Source organism: Gorilla gorilla, chromosome 20 (assembly GCF_029281585.2).
Source record: "Gorilla gorilla gorilla isolate KB3781 chromosome 20, NHGRI_mGorGor1-v2.1_pri, whole genome shotgun sequence".
Classification (NCBI taxonomy): Eukaryota; Metazoa; Chordata; class Mammalia; order Primates; family Hominidae; genus Gorilla; species Gorilla gorilla.
In genome coordinates this window covers 20,930,908-20,956,683 of record NC_073244.2, presented here as the reverse complement: position 1 = coordinate 20,956,683, position 25,776 = coordinate 20,930,908, and the positions used below count along the sequence as shown (strand labels likewise).

General features: G+C 43.6%; 1 protein-coding gene across 1 annotated transcript in view; it reads left to right on the top strand.

The window, feature by feature from the left end:
* LOC115933039 (sortilin-related receptor-like) overlaps positions 1-24,165 on the top strand; it is a 224,638-nt gene extending 200,473 nt beyond the window's left edge. Inside the window, exons 53-62 of the mRNA XM_055372001.2 lie at positions 1,180-1,262; positions 3,187-3,283; positions 5,321-5,505; positions 9,224-9,343; positions 10,203-10,367; positions 11,514-11,688; positions 12,613-12,719; positions 15,541-15,733; positions 18,015-18,227; positions 19,957-24,165. Coding sequence (XP_055227976.1) covers positions 1,180-1,262; positions 3,187-3,283; positions 5,321-5,505; positions 9,224-9,343; positions 10,203-10,367; positions 11,514-11,688; positions 12,613-12,719; positions 15,541-15,733; positions 18,015-18,227; positions 19,957-20,027 — 1,409 coding nt within the window. The 3' untranslated portion in view covers positions 20,028-24,165. The remainder of the gene's footprint in view (positions 1-1,179; positions 1,263-3,186; positions 3,284-5,320; positions 5,506-9,223; positions 9,344-10,202; positions 10,368-11,513; positions 11,689-12,612; positions 12,720-15,540; positions 15,734-18,014; positions 18,228-19,956) is intronic.
* Positions 24,166-25,776: the final 1,611 nt, after the last annotated feature.

Below are 25,776 nucleotides of genomic sequence, written 5' to 3'. Positions count from 1 at the left end.
GAGGAAACGGGTTTGGAGTGGATTGTGACTTGTCCCTGGTTGCCATGATTATAATTCAAGTCAGCTTTACCATATGCAGCACTCGCACTGTTTTGCTCTGTGTTGGCCGCCTGAAGCTTCCAATATCCTTTCTTCTTCCGGTTATTGCATTTTCCTGAAGCCTAGTTTTATTACATGATTGATTATCTGGACAGACCTCTTCAGACTTTGACACATCTCTTTTGCCACCAAATCTTATCTGCTCCTTTGAGTCTCTCTTGCCCAGTCTATAGAAGGGGCATATGTGTGGAGAGTCTAATATGCAAGTTGTTGTTTAATATTTTCTGATAATATTGATCCATTGAGCTCTTTTAGATCATGCTGGGCCAAGCACTGTCAGCCTTCTGGTGGGAAGACCTTCCAGATGACAAGCATGGCGCTCATTGGTTGAACTGAGAGGGATCTTTTCCTTGGCCACTTCTCCTTGCCCCCTCGACTCTCAGCTTGAGCTCCAGTCTTTTTGAGAGCACCAGTGGTTTCTAGTTGTTTAGTTGGCCATATGTGAGGCTATATTGGAAAGGAAGAGAAAGAGAGTATCAGTTGAGTGCTAGGCATCACACATACATTATTTTAGTTAACCTTCCCAGCTCTGTGAAATGCAGATAACATCTCTATCTAGGCTCCAGGAAGATCAGTAACTTGCCTAGGTTACACAGCTGCCAGAATAGGAATTCGAACTCAAGTTTGCCAGCTTCCAGAGGCCACATTCTTTCCATTTTGCCACACGCACGTTTACCATTTATGATTTACTCCATTGTCAGCCTTCCGAAAGGACTTGAGATTGGTGGGACTTTGTTAGTGCCAATCAAGATGCCACTCGCAGTGAATGATCCCTGTTCCTTTAAGAACCAGGCTGAAGCTGGGCTGTTTTGGGACCTTTACAAAATGGAACTTTTCTGCCTGACCTAATTGCCAGGATAGCCGACTGAGCCAAGATAGTTTTGTGTTCACCAAGCAACTGTGGACCAACCTTAGCTTCAGGAAAACAGTGGTAAAAAAAGATCGATGAGGAACACTGCCAAAGAAATACCCTTTCTTCCCCGACTGAAAGATGGCTTTGTCCGTTGAGTTGAAAACTATTAAGTCCTGCCTTCCTCACTTTTCATCACGTGGCTTCTGTTTTTGAATTCCTTTTTTCAGTGATCCCACCACCAGATATCCACATTGACAGCTATGGTGAAAATTATCTAAGCTTCACCCTGACCATGGAGAGTGATATCAAGGTAATGTGGGAATTTCAAGCCAGCAGCTGGATGGGGCTTTATTTTGTATGGGAACTGAAAGGACATAGCACAGTAAGACTGGGAAAAATAAATAAATAAATAAATAAATAAATAAAATAAATAAAAATAAAAAAAACGAACGGCTAGATCTACTGAAGCTAAAATACCAGAACTAGGGTGGTTCCTTCCCCCATGAAGAACAACTTGAGTCTTCACATGTAATTATTCTGCCTCAGCCTGGTGCCTTTTTTTCCTTAACCATATAATTAAATGGTTCACAGCTACAGTGCAAATAAAGAGTTGGTGTTAACAGAATATGTATGCCCTGTAATTTTCAGCTTTATTGGATTTCCTGGTGCTAAGCGCTAATGCTGAGGCGCTCACAGTGGAAGAACAACCTTCTTGTGGGAGAGTTGGATACCTTGGAAACTTATTCACTTTCCATCCACCTAAGATCTTCCTCTTCCAGCACCGCCATCCGCTCTACTGGCCCTCTGCATAGCCGACTTCATCATTGTTATCTGTGCCCATGTGGTTCCTCAAGCTGAGATCCGCTTTCCATAGTGTTCCTTCTTATCTGTCCTGCCTCACAGCCTCTCCATTGATGAATTTGTGTTGGGACAAGTTGGGACAAGCAGCCTTCAGAGTCTTTCTGCCATTTACTTAACTGCCATTTAGTGTCATGACCTTGGCTTCAGAATGGGTTGATATAAGAAATGGCCTTGGCCGGGCGCGGTGGCTCACGCCTGTAATCCCAGCACTTTGGGAGGCCGAGGCGGGCGGATCACGAGGTTGGGAGATCGAGACCATCCTGGCTAACACGGTGAAACCCCGTCTCTACTAAAAAAATACAAAAAATTAGCCGGGCGTGGTGGCGAGCGCCTGTAGTCCCAGCTACGCGGGAGGCTGAGGCAGGAGAATGGCGTGAACCCGGGAGGCAGAGCTTGCAGTGAGCCGAGATCGCGCCACTGCACTCCAGCCTGGGCGACAGAGCAAGACTCCGTCTCAAAAAAAAAAAAAAAAAAAAAAAAAAAAAAAAAAAAAAAGAAATGGCCTTGGCCGGGCGTGGTGGCTCACGCCTGTAATCCCAGCACTTTGGGAGGCTGAGATGGGTGGATCACCTGAGGTTGGGAGTTCGAGACCGGCCTGGCCAACATGGTGAAACCCCATCTCTATTAAAAATACAAAAATTAGCCAGGTGTGGTGGCGCATGCCTGTAATCCCAGCTACTTGGAGGCTGGGGCAGGAGAATCGCTTGAACCTGGGAGGCAGAGGCTGCAGTGAGTCAAGATCATGCCACTGAAGTCCAGCCTGGGCAACAGAGTGAGACTCTGTCTCGAAAAAAAGAAAAGAAAGAGAAAAGAAATGGGCTTATGTGCTTCTTGTCTTGTAGTCTTTGATCTTGAAAATATTTTTGTTTGTTGTCCCATATTTAAAGATCTTCAGATCAAATCCTTTTATGAGCTCAGGACTTGGAAAAGGTAGTCTTTCCTGATGGGTGGATGTATTTTCTGTAGTTAGACAATGAGATCTAACCAGCCTGTTTTGTATGGATTGTCTTCTTGGCCTTGACTGCAAGGATTTATCCTTAATTTCCGTAGCCTAATTATCTTTCCAGTGTTTCCTCTTTCTACCTTTATTAATTGGTTCTCATCCTTTTATTCTTCACTTTTTTGTTTCATTGAATCTATAAATTAAATATGGTCTCATGTTTGTTTTTAGAAGTAGGTGGAGTACAACTAAATATTAGCTAATGGTAGCACAAATAGAACCTGTTTAAAAATTTTTAAAAACAACCTGTTCACTGTAAGAATGACATACCCAAGGAAAGAATAGAAAAGAGGTGTATTTTTAATCCCGCCTTTTGTATTTAGTGTGCCCCATGACTAGCTGTTCATCTAACATGCTTCTTGGTTCTCGGCAGGTGAATGGCTATGTGGTGAACCTTTTCTGGGCATTTGACACCCACAAGCAAGAGAGGAGAACTTTGAACTTCCGAGGAAGCATATTGTCACACAAAGGTAACACTTTGGTGCTGGTCAGTGTGTGAGCAGGAAGGGGTAAGGCTGGACCAATGCTTTCCCGCTGTAGAGCTTGACTGGGGGTGCCAGGGAAGGGGAGGTATTCTCTAGAAGCTGTTCTGTGTTGACGGGTTCTTGTGCATTGAGGATCCTATAAGTGTGCTGCTGATCCTAGGCAGAGGGATTCACTCAGTGGCCCCTCGAGCCCTCCTCCAACCTCATGACCCTTAGTGGAAGTTGGGGACCATAAGGAGGAAAATTGGACAGAGGCAAGACTAATTCTCTGCAGATGAGTTTTGATTTCCAAAAGAAAGAGTTCTTAGATGTAGACAGTTACCTATCTGTCCTTTCTAGTCTGGTTCACTCTCCTGTTGCTAATGAGAGACAGCAGAAGGCCTTATGCATAACTGGTGTTCAGTAAATACATGTTGACTGGAGGAATGGACAACAAACTAAGGGAGGAGTGGTCCAGTCCCTGTTACGTATGTACCAGCAGCAAGTCTCAGCTAAAATTCCTGTATCTGAACACGTGCTAAAGGATGGATTTTAATTTATTTCTAAGTGGCGAAACCTGCCTGTAACTGTTGAGAATGACTTGGGAGCTTCTTCCTGTCTCCTCCTTCTAGGCTGTGAAGCACTTTCAGTCATGTTTTTATTTAGTCCTTGTCATAGCCTTATAAAGTAGAGACTACAAATGTTCTATTGTTACTTTTTTTTTTTAATTGAAAGTCTACAAGGTGCCCGAGGAGGTTGTTATTTTGACTTTTGCGCATTGAGCACCTACCATGAACAGGCATTTACATAGGCATTCTACGCATATTATTTACATAACCCCAAGTATAATTCCGTGAGATATGCCTGCTTTACAGAGGCAAAACTGAAGTTGAAAGAATAAGTCATACGCTCAGATGGTGGCAGAGCCAGGATTGGAACCCACATCTTTCTAACTCCACAGCCTATGATCTCATGGCCTTAGTGTTGCCCCAGTAGAAACTGGCAGAGTCAGGAGCAGAAGCCTTAACTAGCTGTTGTTTGAAATCTATTAGGGCTAGTGCGATGCTAGGCATTATGCCAAGCACTTTCTAAGCATTTTCTTTTTTTCTCCCTGCCAGCCAGCAGCTGCTGTAAGTGCTGTTATTTTTTTCTCCATCTTACAAACAAGGAAATAGAGAGTTTAAATACTTTACCCAAGGTTATACAGCCACAAAGTATAGAGTCAGGCCTTAAACCCCAGTCCTTCTGATTCCAAAGGCTATCCTGTTAGCCTAGCCTCCCCCTTCTCACTTTTCTTTTTTTAGTTTTAATAGCATTTCCTCTGATTAGAAAGGGGATACATATTTGTTTCAGAAAATTGAGAGAACAAAAAGAGTGTAATGAAAATTAAAATTGCCTGTAATTTCACTTTTACATTTCAGGTATCTTCTAATATATTTTTCCATGGATTGATCTCTTTATATCTTTTTTCTAAAATCAGAATAATGCCATATATAGTATTGTATCCTGCCCTTTTCACTTCACATAAAATTGTGAGAATTTTCCAGTGTCATCAAATATTTTTGAAACAACCTTTAGTGCCTGCACAATAGTTGATGGAATGCACATTATTTAATTATTATCCTGTTACTAGACAATCAAATTACATTCAGTTTTTTCCTGCTGTAACACTGTGATGGAGATCCTTGTTAAACACACTTTTGAGTCTTTCTCTGACTTCATGGGATAACTGGATTGAAGGATATGATTTCCAAGGTTCTTGTTATACAAGGCCAAATGGCTTCCAGGAACGTTGTACCAACTCCTATCCGCGGATGGACAGCTTTAAAGAAATTACCCAGTGCCTGTGCAGTGTGTTACGTACCGTCATCATCAGTACATAAACGTTGAATGAATTTGTCATCTAATGACAGTCCTACAGCACATGGGACTCATTTAAATCAAGAGATTACTATTTTTTTTAAAAAAAGTGCATGTACCAAGACACGTTCTTGACTCACACCCCCAACTTCCTCCTGGAATCTCCTTTTCCTGTTTTCACAGTTGGCAATCTGACAGCTCATACATCCTATGAGATTTCTGCCTGGGCCAAGACTGACTTGGGGGATAGCCCTCTGGCATTTGAGCATGTTATGACCAGAGGGGTTCGCCCGTCTGCACCTAGCCTCAAGGCCAAAGCCATCAACCAGACTGCAGTGGAATGTACCTGGACCGGCCCCCGGAATGTGGTGAGTCAGCCAGAATGACCATCACAAAGTGAGTGTGGACTGTCCCCTGATGCTACTCCACAACACAACTGCAGGTCTTTTCTCTCTTTTGCAAATGTTCCAGTGCCCCTGCTGCTCTTGGATATAGGCCTTTCTTTTTCCTTTGTTTTCATACGTGCGTTATGATTCACTATGATCAGATCTGTGCTCCTTTTTGAGTCTACTGTTTTACTTTCCACTCCTCCCCAGTGTGTCCCCTTTGCTTTTAGATCAACCGTCCCAAGGCTGTTGGCACATTTGTCCCCCTCTTGCCTCTGTACTTGGCTTATGCCCTTTCTCCTCCTTGGTGTCCTTCCCTCCTCTTGCTGTGCAAGAAAATCCTCCCTTCTATAGTTGATCTCTCTCCCTATGAACTCCTAATATATTTATAGTTGGTTCCATATAGCATGATATTTCATTAAATACAGCTTTACCCTATTTGATAATTTTTGTCTGTTACTCTTACCTTCCTAACTAGTTTGTAAGTTCCTTGAAGGGAAGGATTGTTTTCTTGATTTTCTCAATGGAAAAGCATACAGAAGTAAATTTATAATAAGGAATTAGTAAATCCTTAGTGATGAGCAGAGGAACTAGCCTAGGTCTGGTCTTCTGAGGATATCTTAAGTGTGCATTTGGCACAGGGCTGATTCATAGGGAAATAACCAAAGTTTGCAAGTAGTTGTCTGTAAAATCAGTGAAGAAGAAGGAAGAAGTAAGATTTACTGAGCAGCCAGTAAGTGCCAGGAACAATATAAAATCCGATAAACCCATGTTCCCCCTTATTCCTTTCATTGGTTCTGTGGGTAAATATTCCCATTTTGCCAGCGAGGAAACTAAGGCTCAGTGAGGCGAAGTAACTTGCCAGAGTTAAAGCTCTCACAAGCAGTAGACTGAGTTTCAGCTCAGGTCTGGCTAATTTAACAGCCTCTGCTCTTTTGTGTGTCCCAGCACCTGATGCTGAGGCAGGGACAGTGAAGAGAAGCCCTGACCTATCCCCGGAGCTCTCTTTTACCTGGAAGTTGAGTCTACTCGTAAAGAACCCTTTCTTTCCATTTATATACCTGGCAGCACATGACCGCCCCGTCACCCCCAACTATCTCTCCAGAGTAAGGCAATTGCACAGAACACCGAAGCCTGACTTGACTTAGGGTCTCTAATTGTGCATGAAGTTGGAGGAGGCTTCCTGCATCTCATCTCAGCTCATGCACTGGTCACACTAAAGGTGGCTTTCAGAGGTGAGAGCGCAAATGAGATCACCTGTAGGAAGCTCTCTGCTTCTGCCCCTCTTTAGTTCATTGAGGACCCTGGCAGCTCTCATGATTTTCCTGTCTACTGCGAGAAGTGCCATTGTCACTGTGCATGTGGGGAACCTCTCATCCCTTGGCTCCCATGGCTCTGTGGACCCCTTTCCTCTCCAGAGACACCCCATCCCGGGTGGTCACCAGCCTTGTCCTCGGTGATGTCATCCTACCTCTGTACTCTAAGCCCCCACTTGGCCTACTCCCATCTCATGCTTTGCAGCTCCACTTGCATTTGCTTTGGGACCCCTTTGAGTCCCTCAGCGCTTCTCTTTCCTACATCCTCCCAGGCGATCACCCCCTTCGGGGCTTCCCTTCCTGTTTCTCTGTCTGTGCTCTCCTGTCTGTCTGTCCTTTCTCATCTGTCAACAAAAAGAGTCAAACTCTGTAAAATATATGAAAAGATTTATTCTGAGCCAAATAGGAGTGACCATGGCCCGTGACACAGCCCTCAGGAGGTCCTGAGAACATGTGCCCAAGGTGGCCGGGATGCAGCTTGGTTTTATACATATTAGGGAGGCATGAGACATCCATCAAATACATTTAGGAAATACACTGGTTTGGTCCAGAAAGGCAGGACAACTCAAAGTGGGCATGGGGAAGTGGGGGTTTCCAGGCTATAGGGAAATTTAAACATTTTCTGGTTGTCAGTTGGTTGAGTTTGTCTAAAGACCTGAGATTGACAGAAAGGAGATGTTCAGGTTAAGATAAAAGATTGTGGAGACCAAGGTTCTTTTGACATCTTTTAGTGGCTGCCCTTAGGGAAAATAGATGACAAATGTTTCCTATCCAGATCTTTAAAAGGTGCAAGACTTTTAGCTAATGTCTTCAGGATTGGGAGGGCCTGGAAGAAAAAGATCTAGTTATGTTAATAGAGATTCTTTACAGATGTGAAGTTTCCCCCACAAAGGACAGCTTTTCAGGGCCATTTCAAGATATGACAAAGAAACATGTTTTGGGGTAAAATATTTTGATTTTCTTCCTTGTCTCATGATGTTATGCCAGAGTCAACTTGGAAAGTAAGTCACGATATATAGGATTAAATAAAACCCATCTGATGAGAATTTATGGTTTGTAGGACATGACTCCCCAGACCCCTTAGATAGGGATTTGGGCAAGATTTAAAAAATCAGAGCTTAGTCCTCACAGCTGCTGAGCAGTGCTGGAGAAAGTCACCCTGTTGCCTGGGACTTGGAAATCCCTTTGTGGGTCCCCGCTCAGTTCCTGCTCATCCCATGGATCCTGCAGCTCCTACAGTCCTTGTCAAGCCCCTGTCTTACATGTGCACATAACTCTTGGAGAAAATGCTCTTTGATTGTGCCTTACAAAGAAAGCTTCCTCAGCTCCCACCCTCCAGTTATAAACTCCCTCGGCTTCCACTTTCTGCTGTAAACTTCATCCCATTCGCACTTCCCTGCTTGAAACTCCCTCAGTTTCCAACGTTTACCAGTTAGGACTAAGCAGGGATGCATAGAGCAGAGGAAGTGACAGTAACAGTGGCTTCGAACAGTTTATTTCCTCTTGTAATTAGAAGAAGTTTAGAGTTGAGCAGTGCAGGGCTTCTGTCGTGGCAGCACGATTTGATTGGGCACCCGAGCCCTGTCATCTCCAGCCTGTGGCATGTGTCTTCAAGCTCACCTCATGGTACAAGAGGCCTCCTGGGCCTGCAGTCATGATCTGTATTCCAGGCGACCAGAGGGCAGGAAGAAGGGCTCCTCCCTCTGTTGTAATGAGCCCTCCTAAAGCTTTTCCTGTGACACTTCTGCGTCTCAATGGCTGGAAGCTCTTTGTCTAGCCTCTTCTAGCTTAGGGAGGTTCGCAGTTTAGACTTTTTCCAGGCAGCAATTCTCAATCAGAACCAGAGTTCTGAGGAAGAAAGGGAGGATGGGTACCTGCTGGACAGCCAGCCGTGTCTGCTCTCCTTCCCTCCCTCCACATACTTCCTGGGGTGTTCGCATCCGCTGTGCAAGCTCCCATGGCTTTCCTTCCCACTCAGCACATCCCCTTGGAGCCCACGTCTGTGCTGCCAATGGTAGAATGACACCCCCTCTTTAATAACCCCCCCGTTCCCTGGCTCATCTTGTGGGTTTCTGGTGTAGCATCTAACACTCTATGTTTGCCACTTGTTATTTATAATTATGTATGTTTTTCTTCTCTGCCCGCCTCTCCTCCAGAAGAGCGCTTTGAAGACAGAGACCACATCATATTTATTTTTGTAGCTCTACATACAGTGCCTGGCCCAAGTGCCTTCTCTGTAAATGCCATAAATGCAATAAATGTTGAATGAAGACTTCTCTGTGAGCTCTTTTGAAGCAGTTCCAGGGTCTTAAATTGGGGATTTCAAGGAAATGAGATCATCGGCCCATGAGCTGATGTCCTCTTCCATTCTCTGCTTTTACCAGGTTTATGGTATTTTCTATGCCACGTCCTTTCTTGACCTCTATCGCAACCCAAAGAGCTTGACTACTTCACTCCACAACAAGACGGTCATTGTCAGTAAGGATGAGCAGTATTTGTTTCTGGTAAGTTTCCCGTACCATTTCAGTTTTTTAAGGGATGTCTTAAGTCCTGGGCTCTGGTCTCAACCCAGGACCTGGGGAGCTCACATACCTGGACTCCAGGATCGATGTGTGTGACGAGAGGCAACTTCCTCTTCTTCGTAAGCATCATCAGGTTCTTGCTTGAAATACAGAATGAACGGCCACTTTGACCAACTGCAGCTCCGTTATGGAGGACTGATAACTTGGCAGATGATCACAAGTATAGATAAATCAAAAATTTTTATCAGGTTCCACTTCTAGGAATTTAGCCTACATACTTTTATGTGTGTGCCAAGATATATGGAGAAAGATACATGGTACGTTATTATTCTTATGATAGCAAAAGATGTGAAGCAACTTAAATGTCTATAAAGAGAGAACTGGTTAAACATATCATGGCTTATTCATGCAATGGAATGCAGGCCAGCCGTTCATAAGAAGTATGACAACTCTAAATGTACTGATATGGAAAAATCTCTAAGCTATATTATTATATAAAAGAAGCCAAGAGCATAATATGTGTGCCATTTTCTCAGTTGTATAAAAAATATTTGAGGAAGATAGGCTTCATATACACATGCATATATGTGTAAGGATACACGTACATACATATCCTTCCTTATATATGCATAGGGGATTTCTGGAAGGAAGCACAAAAACTCTTACCAGTGGTACCTCTTGGAAAATGATTTGGGGTAGGTGGGAAATTATTTTATATTTTATGGTTTTTTGTACTAACTGAATTTTAATTGTTGTCATTATTTTGTTGAAAAAATACTTTAATAAAGATTGCATAAGGCCATGATGTATTTTTTTTCCTACGTGTGTGCTTGGGCTTCAGGTCCGTGTAGTGGTACCCTACCAGGGGCCGTCCTCTGACTACGTTGTAGTGAAGATGATCCCGGACAGCAGGCTTCCACCCCGTCACCTGCATGTGGTTCATACGGGCAAAACCTCCGTGGTCATAAAGTGGGAATCACCGTATGACTCTCCTGACCAGGACTTGGTGAGTGGGTTGGGCTTCCAGGCCTCTTTGTTTATTCCTGGCCTGGTTAGGGTGGGGTGGGATGGAAGCGGGTCCTCTAATGGGGCAAGAAGCACAGGCCTGGTTTCTGGCGCTCAGCAGGAGGTCTCTCTCCCATTTCTGTCTGACCAAAGATGGGGTCCGTATAGGGACCTCTTCTTAGTTGGCCCTTCTCCATTATTCCTAGCTGCCATTTTGGTTTGTCCCTCTTTCTCCTCCGCTGCTCATATTTCCTTCCCTGACCCTCTCACACAGGGATTAGCAAACAAAGGCCTGCAGGCCAAACACAGCCCATTGCCTATGTTTTTAAAATAAAGCTTTATTGGAACCAAGTCACGCCTATTTGTTTATATATTATATCTGACCACTTTCATGCAATGATCAGCAGAGTTGTTGTGGTGGAGACTATCTGGCCCTCAACGCCTACAGTATTACTCTGTGTGGACCCTTACAAAAAGTTCCTGACCCCTCTTTAAAAGGAGCATTGATCCTAAACAAAACAAAAAAACTGCCATTTTTTCCTTGCTCTGGGTTGCTCCTCCCTCTCTCCTCTCTCCACTCCCCTTCATCCAGCGGTGGTTGGTTTAAAATGCTTGGTTGCTAATACTCCTCTCAACTCTCCACTTCCTTGTCACGATTTAATTTCCTGTGCTTACTATATGCCCTGTTATTTTCCCCTTGCCCCCCTATACCCAGAAGCAGCCTGGGAGAAAGTAAGTAGAGCCTTGCCCTTTAGAGCCGGGATTGAACACTTTGGTTCATTCTCTCTGCACCAACAACATCCATGAACTATTGCAGTGGTGGAGATGTGGAAGTTGAGTACTGTGTTTGGATGTGCTTGCTTGTTCCAACCTGCCTGCTGATGTCACGATGAATGTGGCCCTCCCTAGAGGGTTAAAAAAATTTTAGTTGATAACTCTATGTGCAATTCTATGAGTGAATAGTTATTTTAAGATTGGATCTGGTCACTCCAAAGGCCTTCCAAAGAATGGAGTCAGATTTCGGGACTCAAACTCTTGTTGCTGTGGGTCCCAGCTATTAATATACTACATTGTCCACCATTGAACTACAAAGAGTGAAAAATGTCAACTTTCTGATTATCATTCACATGTTCTTTTTTGGTCCTAGTTGTATGCAATTGCAGTCAAAGATCTCATAAGAAAGACTGACAGGAGCTACAAAGTAAAATCCCGTAACAGCACTGTGGAATACACCCTTAACAAGTTGGAGCCTGGCGGGAAATACCACATCATTGTCCAACTGGGGAACATGAGCAAAGATTCCAGCATAAAAATTACCACAGGTAAGCAGGAGAGAGGTTAGAGGTCTTCTCACACAGCCTGCCCTCAGTGCTGTGCCGCTAGACCTCCAGAGACAGACTTTTCATTAGGCGTTTGTTTCACAGGGAGTGCACACGCTGCCCTTCAATATCCCTACAGGGGCAGAGTAGTGCAGAGGCTCCAGGGTCTGGGCCATGGCGTGGTGGCCAGGGCACAGTGGGCTGGGGAGTGGCTATCGTTTTCTATATTTTCTAAGTCTTTTTAACTCCCCTCGCTGGTTTTGATATTACTAAAGGAAAAGAGGAGGGATGCCCAAGAGAGGAAATAAAACTGAATAGTTACCACTAAGACCAAGTGCTGTATCTGAGAATCTGGATGACAGGTTCTCAGTGGTCCATTGTGGCAATCTGACATGTTGAAATGGAGGGAGACCCACAGCTGGGCAGTAGATCAAAGGGCAGTCAGGCTCAAGTTCAGAGAGCTGGTAGTAAGCTCTGTTGCTCAGACAGCAGCAGGTATTATTGGGAGTTTTGATATTGGGTAATGGAGGCCCAGCCCCATTTATGCTGGTGGTGTGCAGTGGGCCTGGGCCATGTGCCATTGTCACTCCAGTGTCCTGTCTTCAGATGGAACTCCTTATCCCATCCCATTCCTTCCTCACCACCCTTCTACCCCACCCCATTTGTTTTTGTACACACTTGGTTACAAGGGCTATTAAGTACTGTCCAAATTTCTTGGCTAAAGATGTTATAACAACAATAAAAGAGATGCCAATTAAAGAATATCTACCATGTGCTAGATTCTGTACTCAGCAATCTATGTGTTTTATTTTTTCTGTAACCCAGCCCTCCAAGGCTAGCATTATTTAATCTCTCTTTGACAGGCAAGAAAATGGAGTTTCAAATGTATATCCACTAACCGCATCCCATCTCATCTTTAATTTTCAGTTTCATTATCAGCACCTGATGCCTTAAAAATCATAACAGAAAATGACCATGTTCTTCTGTTTTGGAAAAGCCTGGCTTTAAAGGAAAAGCATTTTAATGAAAGCAGGGTAAGTTCCTCCCTCATTCTCAATGACTTTGGAAATTTAATTGAAATGCTGTTTCAGAGATAAGCTTGTTAACAGCATGCTGGCATAGATAGTGTAAAAAAAAAAAAGAAAAAGAATAGGACATGGACATGAACTTGAGAATTAAAGGACCATTTTCAGTGGGATTGCTAATTAGCGAAATGTTTATACTGCCCGTTAAAGATGAGAATCTCTGCACTAAGCACTTTTCAATCCTGACTTGTCTTCCCCTGAAGAAAGACAAATGGGCTGGAGGCCATGCTGTGCTTCCCGCAGAAGCTGCAGCTGGGCTGGGGCTCAGGGTGTTAAACCAGGAGCCCTGCCTGTTCCACACTCGCTGAGGGTGGGCCTGTGGCTTCAGTACCAGGAGTTGAGCTGCACTCTCAGCCTGGCATCTCAGCACTCTCTTCCCAGATAAATTACAGGGAGCAGGAGGCACTTGAAGATACTGTGCTGACTTATGAAGAACACCTTGGTTTTGTTTGGTTTTGCTATTGGTAGGCCAATATGGTATTCACAGCAAAAGACAGGGGAAGAGGAGTGAGACCTGGGAGTAGATTTACCACCCAAGGGTGGACAGATTCTTGAGTAAAACTGGGTTGGCCCCAGTGACAGCAAAGCCTTTGCTAAATAGGAATGTGATGAATCAACTATGGCTACCTGGAGATGCAGCATAGGCAAAGAGCCATGGGTTCTAAATAATCACCGTGCAATGCCAAAGCAAAGTGAAATTAAAATTGGAAAATTCTCACCACACACTCAGTGAGAATTCTCATAACTCTTGTAACTATGACATCTAAATGGCTAATATCCTTAAATATAAGGAAAGCTTTCAAGTAAGTTCAAAATGGAAATATTCTAATTTTGAAGAAGGTAACATGTAACAAAGCGGAAAATTCCAGCAGCAGTAAGCAAAAGGAGAAAAGTTCAACCTCACCAGTAATCTAAATAACAAAGAGGTAGCCCTCTCATGTTAAATTGGTAAAGATTTGCAGGGAAGAGTATAACTGGTATGAATAGTAGTTGGGGAAGTAAACATTCTGGGAATATGAATTGGTTCAAACTCAAGTAAGGCTCTTGGGTAATACCTATCAAAAACGTTGAAAGTGTTCACACCCATTGATCCAGCAGTTGTAGGATTTTACTCTAAAGCAACAACGTGCATGAAGAATTTATGTGTAGTATTTATGACAGCAAGAAAGAGGAAACAGCCGAGATGCCGAACAGAAGAGGATGGGTTAAATAACGTATGGGTGGTTGATGTTGTGTAATCTCAATTATTTTCTTTATAACCTTTATGTATTTTACAAATGATCGACGCCAGATATCTATTAGGTGGAAGGTAATAACTGCTGGCTTATAGGAAAGAATGCGGGGATGAGATTCCAGGCGGGTATTGGGAATCCCAGTTGGGCAGCCAGTCGCCATTAGGGGATCCTTCCTGGGTGGCTGGAGCCCGGCTCTTAGGTGAAGATTCTAGGTTAGTATTTCATTCCTAGTGGAGGGTCTGGCATAGGCATAGCATGTCCTTCTTCCCTTCCCCTGACAAGGAGTTCAAAGAATTGTATTAGTCCGTTTCTACAGTGCTAATAAAGACATACCCAAGCCTGGGTAATTTATAAAGGAAAGAGGTTTAATTGACTCACAGTTCCACATGGCCGCGGAGGCCTCTCCATCATGGTGGAAGGCAAAGAGGAGCAAAGCCACATCTTACATGGCGGCAGACAAAGAGAGAATGAGAGCCAAGTGAAAGGGGAAACTTCTTATAAAACCATCAGATCTTGTGAGACTATTCACTACCATGAGAACAGTATAGGGGAAGCTGCACCCATGATCCAGTGATCTCTCACCGGGTCCCTCCCACAACACAGGAGAATTATAGGAGCTAGAATTCAAGATGAGATTTGGGTGAGGACACAGCCAAACCACATCAAGAATAGATGGGTCAGTGGTATTGGGATCAAGAGACCTTGATTATGCAAGGGGGCCCAATATGTGGCTAGAGAAAAGTGATGGAGTCTTTTCAGGGGGATGGTGGAGAGTGTCAGTAGCTTTGACACTGGAATAGTTGGGGATCAGCAGAGAAGTCAGGTTGTCAGCCCTCATCCCAGCTAGTATCCTGGGCCAGGGCTGTCCCCAGGATGGCTTTTCCCAGCACCAGAGTCCAGGGCTGTAACTAGGAAGACATTTCATCCTCTCCTCCAGTGAACAGGGGCCTGAGCTGGCTTCAGTGCTTCTGATTTCAAGGCCAGGTTGTTGGGGGGCTGAGATCGGCTCAGAAGGAGCTAGAAAGCAGGGAGACAGGAAGTGAGCCGACAAGGTCATTCCTACATATTGTTCTGGGGACAAATGTCTTGTCTTTTCTAATTGCAAGTTCCCCTTTCTCACCCCATTGCTGGAGTCCACTGCGACCTGGATTTATTATTAGTCAAATTCCATTATGGCAAACTGTTCAGATTCTTGGTGGCATTTAATATTGCTTGAGACAGGCAGACTGCTGAGCAAATCTCTGAGTGTGGCTTTGTTAAAATGACTTTCCTGAGGGCCACAGTTTTCATTTCCACAATATAGCTTGTTGTGGGGTGGGGGGTGTGGCAGTTATTTGAGATATTGAAGATGAGAAAATTTTCATTTTCTGAATCCAGTATCTCAGTGGTAATGTAAAAAGAACAAGGAGAAACCCAGGGCGCTTTCGCGTCTGTAGCAGCCTGCAGTGAGGAGCTCACATAAAGATGGAACCAGTAATAGAGGCTGTCAGTTTCCATATTCGACTTCCTGAGCAATCTCTTGTGTTTGTTTTCAGGGCTATGAGATACACATGTTTGATAGTGCCATGAATATCACAGCTTACCTTGGGAATACTACTGACAATTTCTTTAAAATTTCCAACCTGAAGATGGGTCATAATTACACGTTCACCGTCCAAGCAAGATGCCTTTTTGGCAGCCAGATCTGTGGGGAGCCTGCCATCCTGCTGTACGATGAGCTAGGGTCTGGTGAGTTGCGATTGCTGCCCGTTTCTGTCTTCAGTTCTAGGGAAATAGCAAGAACGTCATATGGTTTGATGACCATGTGTCTTTCTAAAACACATGGAAGATATTCTCAGCTTAAAAGAAAATCATTTATATATCAGTTTGGTCAGGTAGTGATGTATTTAACAAATACTTCCTGAGCTGAACACGGTACAGGAAGCTGAGATTACAGGGGGACCGGATTCTGAACATAAAGTGCAAGAAAGGCAAGGCTTTGTTTAAAAAGGGAAACTCTAGGTTCACAAGAGTTTCATTTGTTTTTTGTGGGACTTCTCAGCACCTCTAACATGCTAATATATCCTGTGGATCTCCAAGCCAGTAGATCATCTCCTTGTCGTGGATTTTACATGTAAAATCATATAACTGATTTTACAGCGCACACCTCTGCCCCGCCCCGGCTTCAACTTAGCTCTCAGCATAAGCTTAGGACTGGAATTTGTCCTGGGATCTCTGTCTTATGTCTTATGCTGGGCCACGCTAGTGATGGAAGAGAGGACCCTTCCGTTCATACAGAAAGTCTGCTTACATTATAGTAGTTTGGCCAGGATTTCAACAAATGTTTTGCCACTGGTCTTTTTTAGTTCCATTTACTCTCAGCCAAGAACTAACCAGTGCTCAAGCCAAAATCTTGTGTTAGAGTTGTTAAATGTTCCGTCTCATAGTGTTTCTCAGGGTGAGATCTCCTGCAATATTTATCCTTGGCACCCCCCACTAAGAGAGGGAAACACTGCCTGCCACTTCCCTTGGGAGAATCTTAACATATTAGAGGTTCTAAGAAGGTCCTACAAAAACCAGCCCAACTCTTGTTGACCTAGTATTTCCTCAACAGAGCCCCATTTTTAGGCAAAACTAATTGGCAACCTGTGAAATATGCTTTGGGAAAAATTCCTGTGCAGACCCCTCCCGGCCACCTTTATGGAACCAAGGTTGTCAGGCAGAAGGGCTCTTGGCCAACATCTTGCCCCTTCACGTTCACCTTCCCCTTGGAAGTGGGGTGGGGGAGGGAGGGCACTCGTTCCTGGAGCTCCCAGCCTTCATTGTGCCGACTTCCTCTTCACTGCTCCAGCTGAGCACACCCCCTTCATTAACCACTGCACAGTTGGAATAGGTTGGAACATATTAAATAAGATGTTGCTAGAGTTTTGTTTTTTTTTTTTCCTGCAAGGAAATAATGAAAGAAATGTAAATACAGACACGAATATTGAATTGTTAGATTAGGTTTGCAAGAAACGATTGTTCTCTGGCCCATCTTGATGAATACCCTGTCAGGGTGAATGCCTGGGGAGTGACAGAGCTTTCTAGTGAAGCAGAGACCTGGCCTGCGCCACCTCTCCTGACACCAGGGAGCAACCCTGAGCCTGTTGAGGCTCCTCATGGAGACCTAGACTGAGGGAAGTCCAGTCTGTTTCCTTTGCCAAAAACTGATTCCTAGGTTTCATTTTCAAGTTCAGACTTACCCTGGGATTTTTAACATGAAAAGTCTACCGTTTTCAAGGAGACTGGCCCCTACCCCAGCAGGATGGGACATGGGGCATGGCTTTGCCCTAGAGCCCTGGTGGTACAAATCTATTAGTGAATCATCACAGAGCCTGTTTGTTTAAGTCAATAGGAAGGGGCCATCTTTGTTAGGTTATAAATGCCGAAACGGCTTTGCAAAGAACTTTAAAAAATGTTAAATGTATATGGAAAGTTGTTTTTCTCCCTCACTCTCTTTTTCACTTAAGTGAAAAACCTCATAAAACTTCATGAGCTGTTAAGTCTGTATTGTGGTGTAGGAATCTCGTTTGTATCACTTAATGGAGCTTCAGGTAATTGCAGTTCAGAGTGACTTTGGTGCCAAGTAGGGGGAAATAATTGCAATCTCGTTAATTAGTGGTCTGATTTCACATCCTCTTATGTAAGGCAAGCAAGTGGTCTTAAGTAATAATGCTAATGAAATCAATGTTGATACCCCAACAAAGGTCTCCCTTCCAAGAGATTATCTAAATAACCAACAAGGCAGTGATTAGGAGTCTAATGTAATTACCATATTTGCATGCACAAGGCCCTTGGTCTATCAGCTCATGGCAAGTAGTGGGGAAGCAATCAGGCATCACGCACATGCAGAAACGTCTCACACCAGACAGGCAGTTTGCGTAGCTGTGGCAATCGCCCAGCTTTTTTTGGTGGGTGGGGCCTTGAGGAGTCATCTGGTCTGTTCTCCTGCCCTCAGGTGGGCCTATTGGTGGGAACTTTGCCTTGGCAGGTGCAGATGCATCTGCAACGCAGGCTGCCAGATCTACGGATGTTGCTGCTGTGGTGGTGCCCATCTTATTCCTGATACTGCTGAGCCTGGGGGTGGGGTTTGCCATCCTGTACACGAAGCACCGGAGGCTGCAGAGCAGCTTCACCGCCTTCGCCAACAGCCACTACAGCTCCAGGCTGGGGTCCGCAATCTTCTCCTCTGGGGATGACCTGGGTAAGTGGGGCAGGGAGAGTCGGTTCTTCCTCCCAGGGCTGACCCCCACGCAGCCAATGACTTGATTAGGAAACACCCACCTTCAGCTCCTCTTTTGACCCTAGAGGAGCTCTTCATCAGCCAGCGATTTGATTCCATGAGTTTTGGTTAAACCATTCAGAGCCCTCACTTTTTAACTATTAAGTTAAATTAAAATGTTGTATTCTCTTTGATTGTGTAGTTCTGGCCTGAAACAGGGAGCTTGCCCCAGGCCTTGAGACTCCCAAAGTATCGGAAAATCCTTAAGAATATCTGACCCCTGTCTCATCCTTCACTGAGCCTGGAGGTCTGACGTCTCTGGAGATCCTAACTCGAGATAAAAAATAATGCTTTCCCAGTCAGCTTCTATCAAAGGAGACCCTTTCCATCTTACTGTTTCTCTTTCTGGTTGCTAGTGTAACCTCACCAGTCATTCTTTTATGTACCTTAACACAGTGGTCCCCAACCTTTTTTGCACCAGGGACCAGTTTTGTGGAAGATAATTCTTTTTTCACTGGACCAGCGGTGGAGGGGGAAGGGTTGGGGGATGATTTCAGGATGAGACTGTTCCACCTCAGATCAGCAGGCATTAGATTCTCATAGGGAGCGCTCAGTCTGGATCCCTTGCACACTCAGTTCACGATAGGGTTTGCGCTCCTGTGAGAATCTAATGCTGCCCTGATCTGACAGGAGGCGAGGCTCAGGCTGTAATGCTCTGACTCACCACTCACAGCCTGCTGTGCGGCCCCTCATTCCTAACAGGCCATGTACTGGTACTGATGGCCCTCGGCCTGGGCATTGGGGATCCCTGTCTTAACACATAGCAAGGGAAAAAGTAAGAAATTTCCCGTTTTGAAATCTTTGCACAATGAAAACCCTAAATGCTAATAGAGATAGTAAGATAGTAATATAATAAAGTGGGTGTGTTACGAGGCTTCCCCAAACTTAGACTAATGACTGTGAATGTACAAGTTTATTTTTTTCCGTTAACTAGTTACAATTATTTATCTATGTTTACAAAGACATTTGTATATTCCCCTTCACTGATCATATGATGTTAGCTCTGTTCCCTTTCCTTGTCAGTTTCCTTTCTTGCCTAATAAGCCGGCACCTGGACTGCCTTGTGTGAATGGGGTGGCTTCTTTGCTTCTGCTGTTGGAGGCAACAGGAGTGGACCCATCATCATGCCCTGCGATAGTCACTGAGTGTCGGTCCACACTTGGTGACACAGGATTATACCGGGCGTCACAAGGGGACAGCCGTTAGTCTGGGAAGCTGTCCTCAAAATGCTTAAACTCCTCCCAGATCCTTTTCCTCAGAGCACTTTGGGTTCAGAAGAGAAAGCAGACACTGAAGTTCACTGTGCTAGTGTAGGGTATAGATAACTCAAACTGGGGAACCCAAACTACCTACTTAGCTTTTGAGTAGGTAATAAGAGTCTTCTCCTGAGAAGCTTTGTTTTCCTAATTTGGCTAAGTTCAAACGACCACTAGAATAAATGTCAGGATCCATCGACGGGTAGAAGGTGGCCAGGAGGGACAGTGGGAAGCTGGGCTAGGTTTCACAACTGATTATGGTGGCTGCCTGGCTATGGCATTGACCTTCTCAGCTAGAGGGTTGTGGTAGGGTTGAGGGGTGGGTAGAGTGGTGGGATGTGGGGTCAGGTTAAAATGTGTTGGAACTCACCAAGGCCTGACTGTTTTGTCTCTAGGGGAAGATGATGAAGATGCCCCTATGACAACTGGATTTTCAGATGACGACGTCCCCATGGTGATAGCCTGAAAGAGCTTTCCTCACTAGAAACCAAATGGTGTAAATATTTTATTTGATAAAGATAGTTGATGGATTATTTTAAAAGATGCACTTCGAGTTGCAATATGTTATTTTTATATGGGCCAAAAACAAAAAACAAAAAAAAAAAAAAGGAAAGAAAGGAATGAATAAACTTTGTAGTAATCAACTGTGAACTTCAAACCAGGTTGATTTTAGTAACCCAATTGCTTTGATTTGACATTAATGTAGCCTTACAGGGCTGTGCTTGCTGGGCATGCTTTTACGTCTGTGAGATAATTTCGGTTCAGTAAATTGGCCAATCTTTTTATTTTTCTAAGACACAGAAATGTATTTAATAAAAACCTCGAGAGAGTGATGGGTGGAACCCCTTCTCCTTGAAAGTGTGTACAGATATTCCATTTTGTTTGGATATAGTTTATAGGAAAGTGTGTGGGTGTATTATGGGGGAAGGTTTCTTTATGTTATTTTGTTAATTTATTGGGACTCTGTGTAAGGCCAGGCTTTAGTGGTCATTAGACACCACATGTGTTATGAGCCCCTTACCCATAGGGTTGGGGGTGGGAAGAGAAGCATATTTTTTTGCCATTCTGGAAGCAATCCATTTTTATTCACTCGTGTGTCATGTAATGGTCTTTGGCAGGAGAGAGCACTGAGTCATTGCTGGAGTTCAGTTCAACAAAGCTGCAGCTTGGGAAGCCCTGTAAGCCCACAGCTTCCTCTCTTATATTAATTGATGGAATTTTACTGTATGTGCCTCTGTACAAGATGTAGCTTTGAGAGCTACAAAATGATAACACTGCTTTATTACACACTGGTTTCATTGTCATTGCAAAAACTTACCCTGGTTGTGGGGGAGAGTTCTAGATCTGTGCCATGATCCATACACTGGCTAATAGAGTACATAATTTTTCCATTTTCCATTTTTTGTTTTTACTTACTACTGAACGATCTCAAATGTAAAATTATGTATTTGGTTTGAGATGGCCACTTATTGTCTTTAAAAATCCATACTGATATATGCAGTCATTTTGAATTGGACAGTGCCTTCTCTTTTTTTTTTTTTTTTCCTCTTCTTCCATCTCCCTCACCCATGCCCCCACCCAATCTAAAGAGACAGTGCTGTACACTCTCATAGAGATAGAGAAGATCGAAAAAGTTGAGACTACTCAATTCAGTTAACAACAGCAGGAGCACTAGAGTTTGTTCATTTATTCTGTCTGTAAAACAAGCTGTGCTTTTTTTCTTCTGCCTTTAAAATGCCACCCGTGTATTCAAACCATGGCCACTTGATAGTTATGTAGAATCCATCGTGGGCTGATGCAAGCCCTTTAGGCTTAGTGTTGTAGGCACCGATGTCGAGCATCGTTGTGACTTGTACTGTATGATTCTCACTGAAGAATTTCCTTTCAGCCAAGAAGCAGTGAGGTCTGGGAATATTCCAAAGTCATGTCTCTGAATATGTGTCCTTGATATGCAAGCTTTGTAAAACCCCATCCCCCCTTAGGTGCGAGGCATCACCTTCTCACAAGTGTTTAGTTTCTTTTAACCACAAGTATCATTCTTGGGTGATAATATAGTTTCATTCTACTTAGGGATTGTTTAGAAAACAAAGAAAGAGCCAATTAAATTTTTTAGTTTTTGAAATTTTTATTTATATGTATACTTAGATGAGTATTTTAAGCTGTCGACCTTTAGTTTGCCATACGGGTAGGACTGTATTTCATTTTAACAACTGGTGGTAATGATAAGCCGCCTTCTAGTGTATTTTCTCTTCTTTCCTGTCACTCTCCTTTTTTAAGTTTTTTTTTTTTTTAAAGACTGGAATTTTTTTTGGCTTTATCTTGTCTTACCGTAGAGATTTGTTCAAAACTCTAAGCCCTACCACCTCCCCTTTAATAAGCTCTTTAAATAGTTGAATCATTAACAACCTGGTGGGAGGCAAGTCATTTAATTGAACCACTAGGAAGTGTATTTTCTTTTCTTTTTCTGCCACCTTTTTGGTGGCATTTGTAAAAGCTGATATAAAAGGCTCTGAGATGTTATTTTCAGTTATTCCATAGGCAAGCCTTTTTACAGAGCATATGTCTCCAGTTGGCAGCTTGAGATATTTCCGAGCATCCGGTTCTAGCTACCAGTGCCTCCCAATGCTTAGTGCACAGTACTGTAGACTGGCCATCACCCCTCTCCTTGGAAAATGCCACTGTGCTGTTTGAAAAAAAGCAGCCTTTTAGGGCTAGAGTATTTTATATAAACAGAAGAGCTAAGTTCCTGAAGACTAAGCTAGATAGCTGCAGCTATATGTAAATTGTATATTTTTATGAACTTTTGAAGCACACACTCCTGTTTCCCTCTGTGTAGCTTTGTGGGGATTTCATGTATATATGCTGTCTGAAAGAATCCAGAGGTTGGAGTGCCAATAGAAAATGAAAACAAATGCCTTGTACTACAGGCAGCCTTTGAAGGTGACCAGATAACTGTCTTCACTGTGACCAATCGGAGTCCCTGCTTGCTTGTGAAGAAGGGGCTTTTGTACCTTGTTGGAGATGCCACCTCAGAAGTTCACACTGTGCAGGAAACAGGTTTTATTCTCTCCTGGCATACATTAGAATGTCAGATGCTTGCATCCATGTGGACCACGATGGGCCTCTAAAAATTGGTGGGCAGGGGGTTTGCTTATGAGTTTTCTCTGGAAACCGATTTTACTCCTGGATGTATTGAATGCCCCTTGAGCTTTATGAGATACGAGTCCACATGGATAAAATGTTAGAGAGTGGAGTTCTACAGAGGATTCCAGGAAGAGGCCATGTCTGTGCAGTCCTAGTTCCAGACAGGTGAGAAGCTCCAGGAACTACTGGCTACCTTGACAAGCTGAGTAAATAGTTATCATTCTGGGTAACTGGTTGAAACTCTGACTTTTGGACAAGTAATTCCTAGGGTTCTGTGTTTGGTAGCATCACCAGGGATATTTGGGTGGGACAGACAGAAGACACCCAGCTGCCTGTTCTCTCCTGCCCATCATGTTTGGCCCACTAGATGAAGCTGTACTCAGCAATTTAGGGAATGTAACCCTTCTCAGAACTGGCCATTTTCAGGGGAAGCTTGGGAGAGCAATAGTATGGTGAGCCCCTTAGAGATGAGCGCCTACTCCTCCTTGGCAAATGCTGCCTTCAGATGCTTACCAAGTGGTCACTGCATCTAGTAAGATTATATTTCCAGTACACTTCCTTAGGGCAGAAACACCATCCTGTCAGGTTTGGTCAGTCCCTTCTCCATGAAGGGAGTCATGGTGAATTCCTGAAAATTTTCTTCCTTCTGCAGACAGTTGGATGAGTCCCTTAGAGAAGGCATCCAGAGACATAACCAAACTGAATATCATCCCATATTGATTTTAGGAATTGACTCTAAAACTCTGTGCAGAATCTTGTGTTGGGATTGTATCTTGACATTCCTGTTATGTTATTTTTCTTAACTGGAGTGTGTGCTGCCTTTCAGGTACAATTTTTGTGTAATAAAAGCCAGTGCATTAAGTTTATATAGACTACTTTCTATGCAAGACTGAGATATGGAATAGATAGGAAGAGATATGTACTGCTGGGTACATGGACAGTAAGTGTGTCTTCAGATGGAGTACCAGCACCGAAAATGGGTTGAGGGAGGATGGGTTGTATGTATGTTTCTGCCCACTAATTTTGAGCAGCCATATTATGAATTAAATCGTCACAGCCAAGTAATAACCCAAGAATGGTATTAGTTTCATGTGTAATAGCTCAAATGGAATAAGCATGAATGCTGGAGTGGACCATTATCCTCAAATATTCTATGTCACTTCTCATTTAAAGACTCTTGTTATGAACTATTAGAAACTTTAGGCAAAATCAAAAGTATTTGCGGCAAAATAAAGGCCTATTCTACTCTTATTTAAAGTGAAACACTGTATACTTGTTTCTCTCCAAAGTGAAATTAAGTATTTAGAATTTCAATTGCCTCGATAAGTTTCCAAGTCACTGAAATCTGCTGAAGGTTTTACTGTATTGTTGCACAACTTTAAGATAATTTTTGTCTCAATGTCAACTTTTTTCACTGAATAAAAATTTAACTGGGTCAAGAAAACACCTCTTTGAAAATCCACTGTCTCTGTGTGTCTCGAGTTGTTCTTTAGAGCGCGATAAAGATGGCTAACGCAGTCTCCAAACCCCATTTGATTGGTCTGTTTTAAACGGATGTTTATTTCATAGATGAGAGAACACCAAGGCCTGGAATAATTTTGTTATTAACAAGCTGGTCTCAGATGGTGGATCCTTGAAGAACACGATGTCTTTGTGTTGGTTGAGGGGGGAGATGTGGTGGCTGTTTTGAGTAAACAGAATTATTCCGTAGGGACAATGACTAAAGTGGCTCCCTTAAATTTGTAACTACATTTGCTAAGAGACAGTTTGCTAAGAAGGCAATTTTCAAATCTAAGAGATGGAAGCACAGCAGTATAGATGAGCTGTGTGTCTAAGAGCACTTCTATGGGTTTCCATAGACAGTCTTGTGAGGAGCGCTGCATGTACCTATTATGGGCAGCTGAATGGCCATGGGCCTGTAAGTCAGGATTGGAGGCTGTGGAACTGGGTGGGGGAGGGAGGCAGGTTTTTAAGAAGTTAACAGGTCTTCTGGTATGCTGCTTTTGTTTAGACACTGAGCCAGAGCCAAACCCTGAAGTATTGTCATCCGGTTTTGTGAATGAAGAAAAGGAGGCATAGAAAAGTGAAGTAATTTAGGAGAAACCAGAGCATAAAAGGCAACACCAGCCTCCCATCCCAGGTGTTTCTGATCCCAGATCCTCTTCTGAATCACGACGCCACAGCGCCTCATGTCACCATTCAGTGTCACAAATAACACATTAGTCCAACACATTGCACCAAGCGAAATCCCAAGGGGAGACCTACCACCTGGGTGAGCCTCCTTGGTCATGGCCTCATCCTTAGGTTTTCAGGCTTAGATAATTTTTGTCAACATGATAGTGAATTCATCTCTCATGGCCAAACACACCTTAACCAAACTCAGGATGTTGATATGCAACGTCATAATGTCCATTTGTTAATTCACCCTGGGAAAGTGTCCTGTCCCTTACAATGTCTGCATGACCAGTGCATTCTCCCCCTGTAGGGAGAACTACCCCAGGAGCCAGTCACCACCAGAAGGTTGCTTGGAGAGCAGGGGCAAAGAGTTTTAAAAGCAAGAGGGATCTGGGTTAGCGTAGTGGTTGCCCAATAAATACTGAATGAATGAACAAAGGCTTGACACTCCACAACAGGAATAATCTACTCCATATAAACTTAGTATTTGAAGCCGTCAGATTGCAACACCCTGTATCCATTTCTAGTTAAAAAGATCTTGCCAATGGGATCTAATACTTTAAGTCCATGCACTGTGGTTCCCCTGGACAGGGCTTGGGCACTCCCATATCGGTCACTCTGACTCATCTCTACATGTCCTGTTGTTGAGTAAACTCTCCCACTCACGAAAACATTCTATAGCAAAATTAATGCATTTGGACTGAGTTTGAATCGAATCTTCCTGGCAAAGATTCTGACTACATCCGTCAGCTATGATTATTGGATTCCCCAGCCCACAGCAAATTGAACATGGGGTGAGGCTGCTAAAGGCAGCTACTCCGAGGACAATAGAAGAGAAGCCACGAGTTAGAGTTAGACTGCTGGAAAACCTATGTGAGAGATAAAGGAACTCCAGC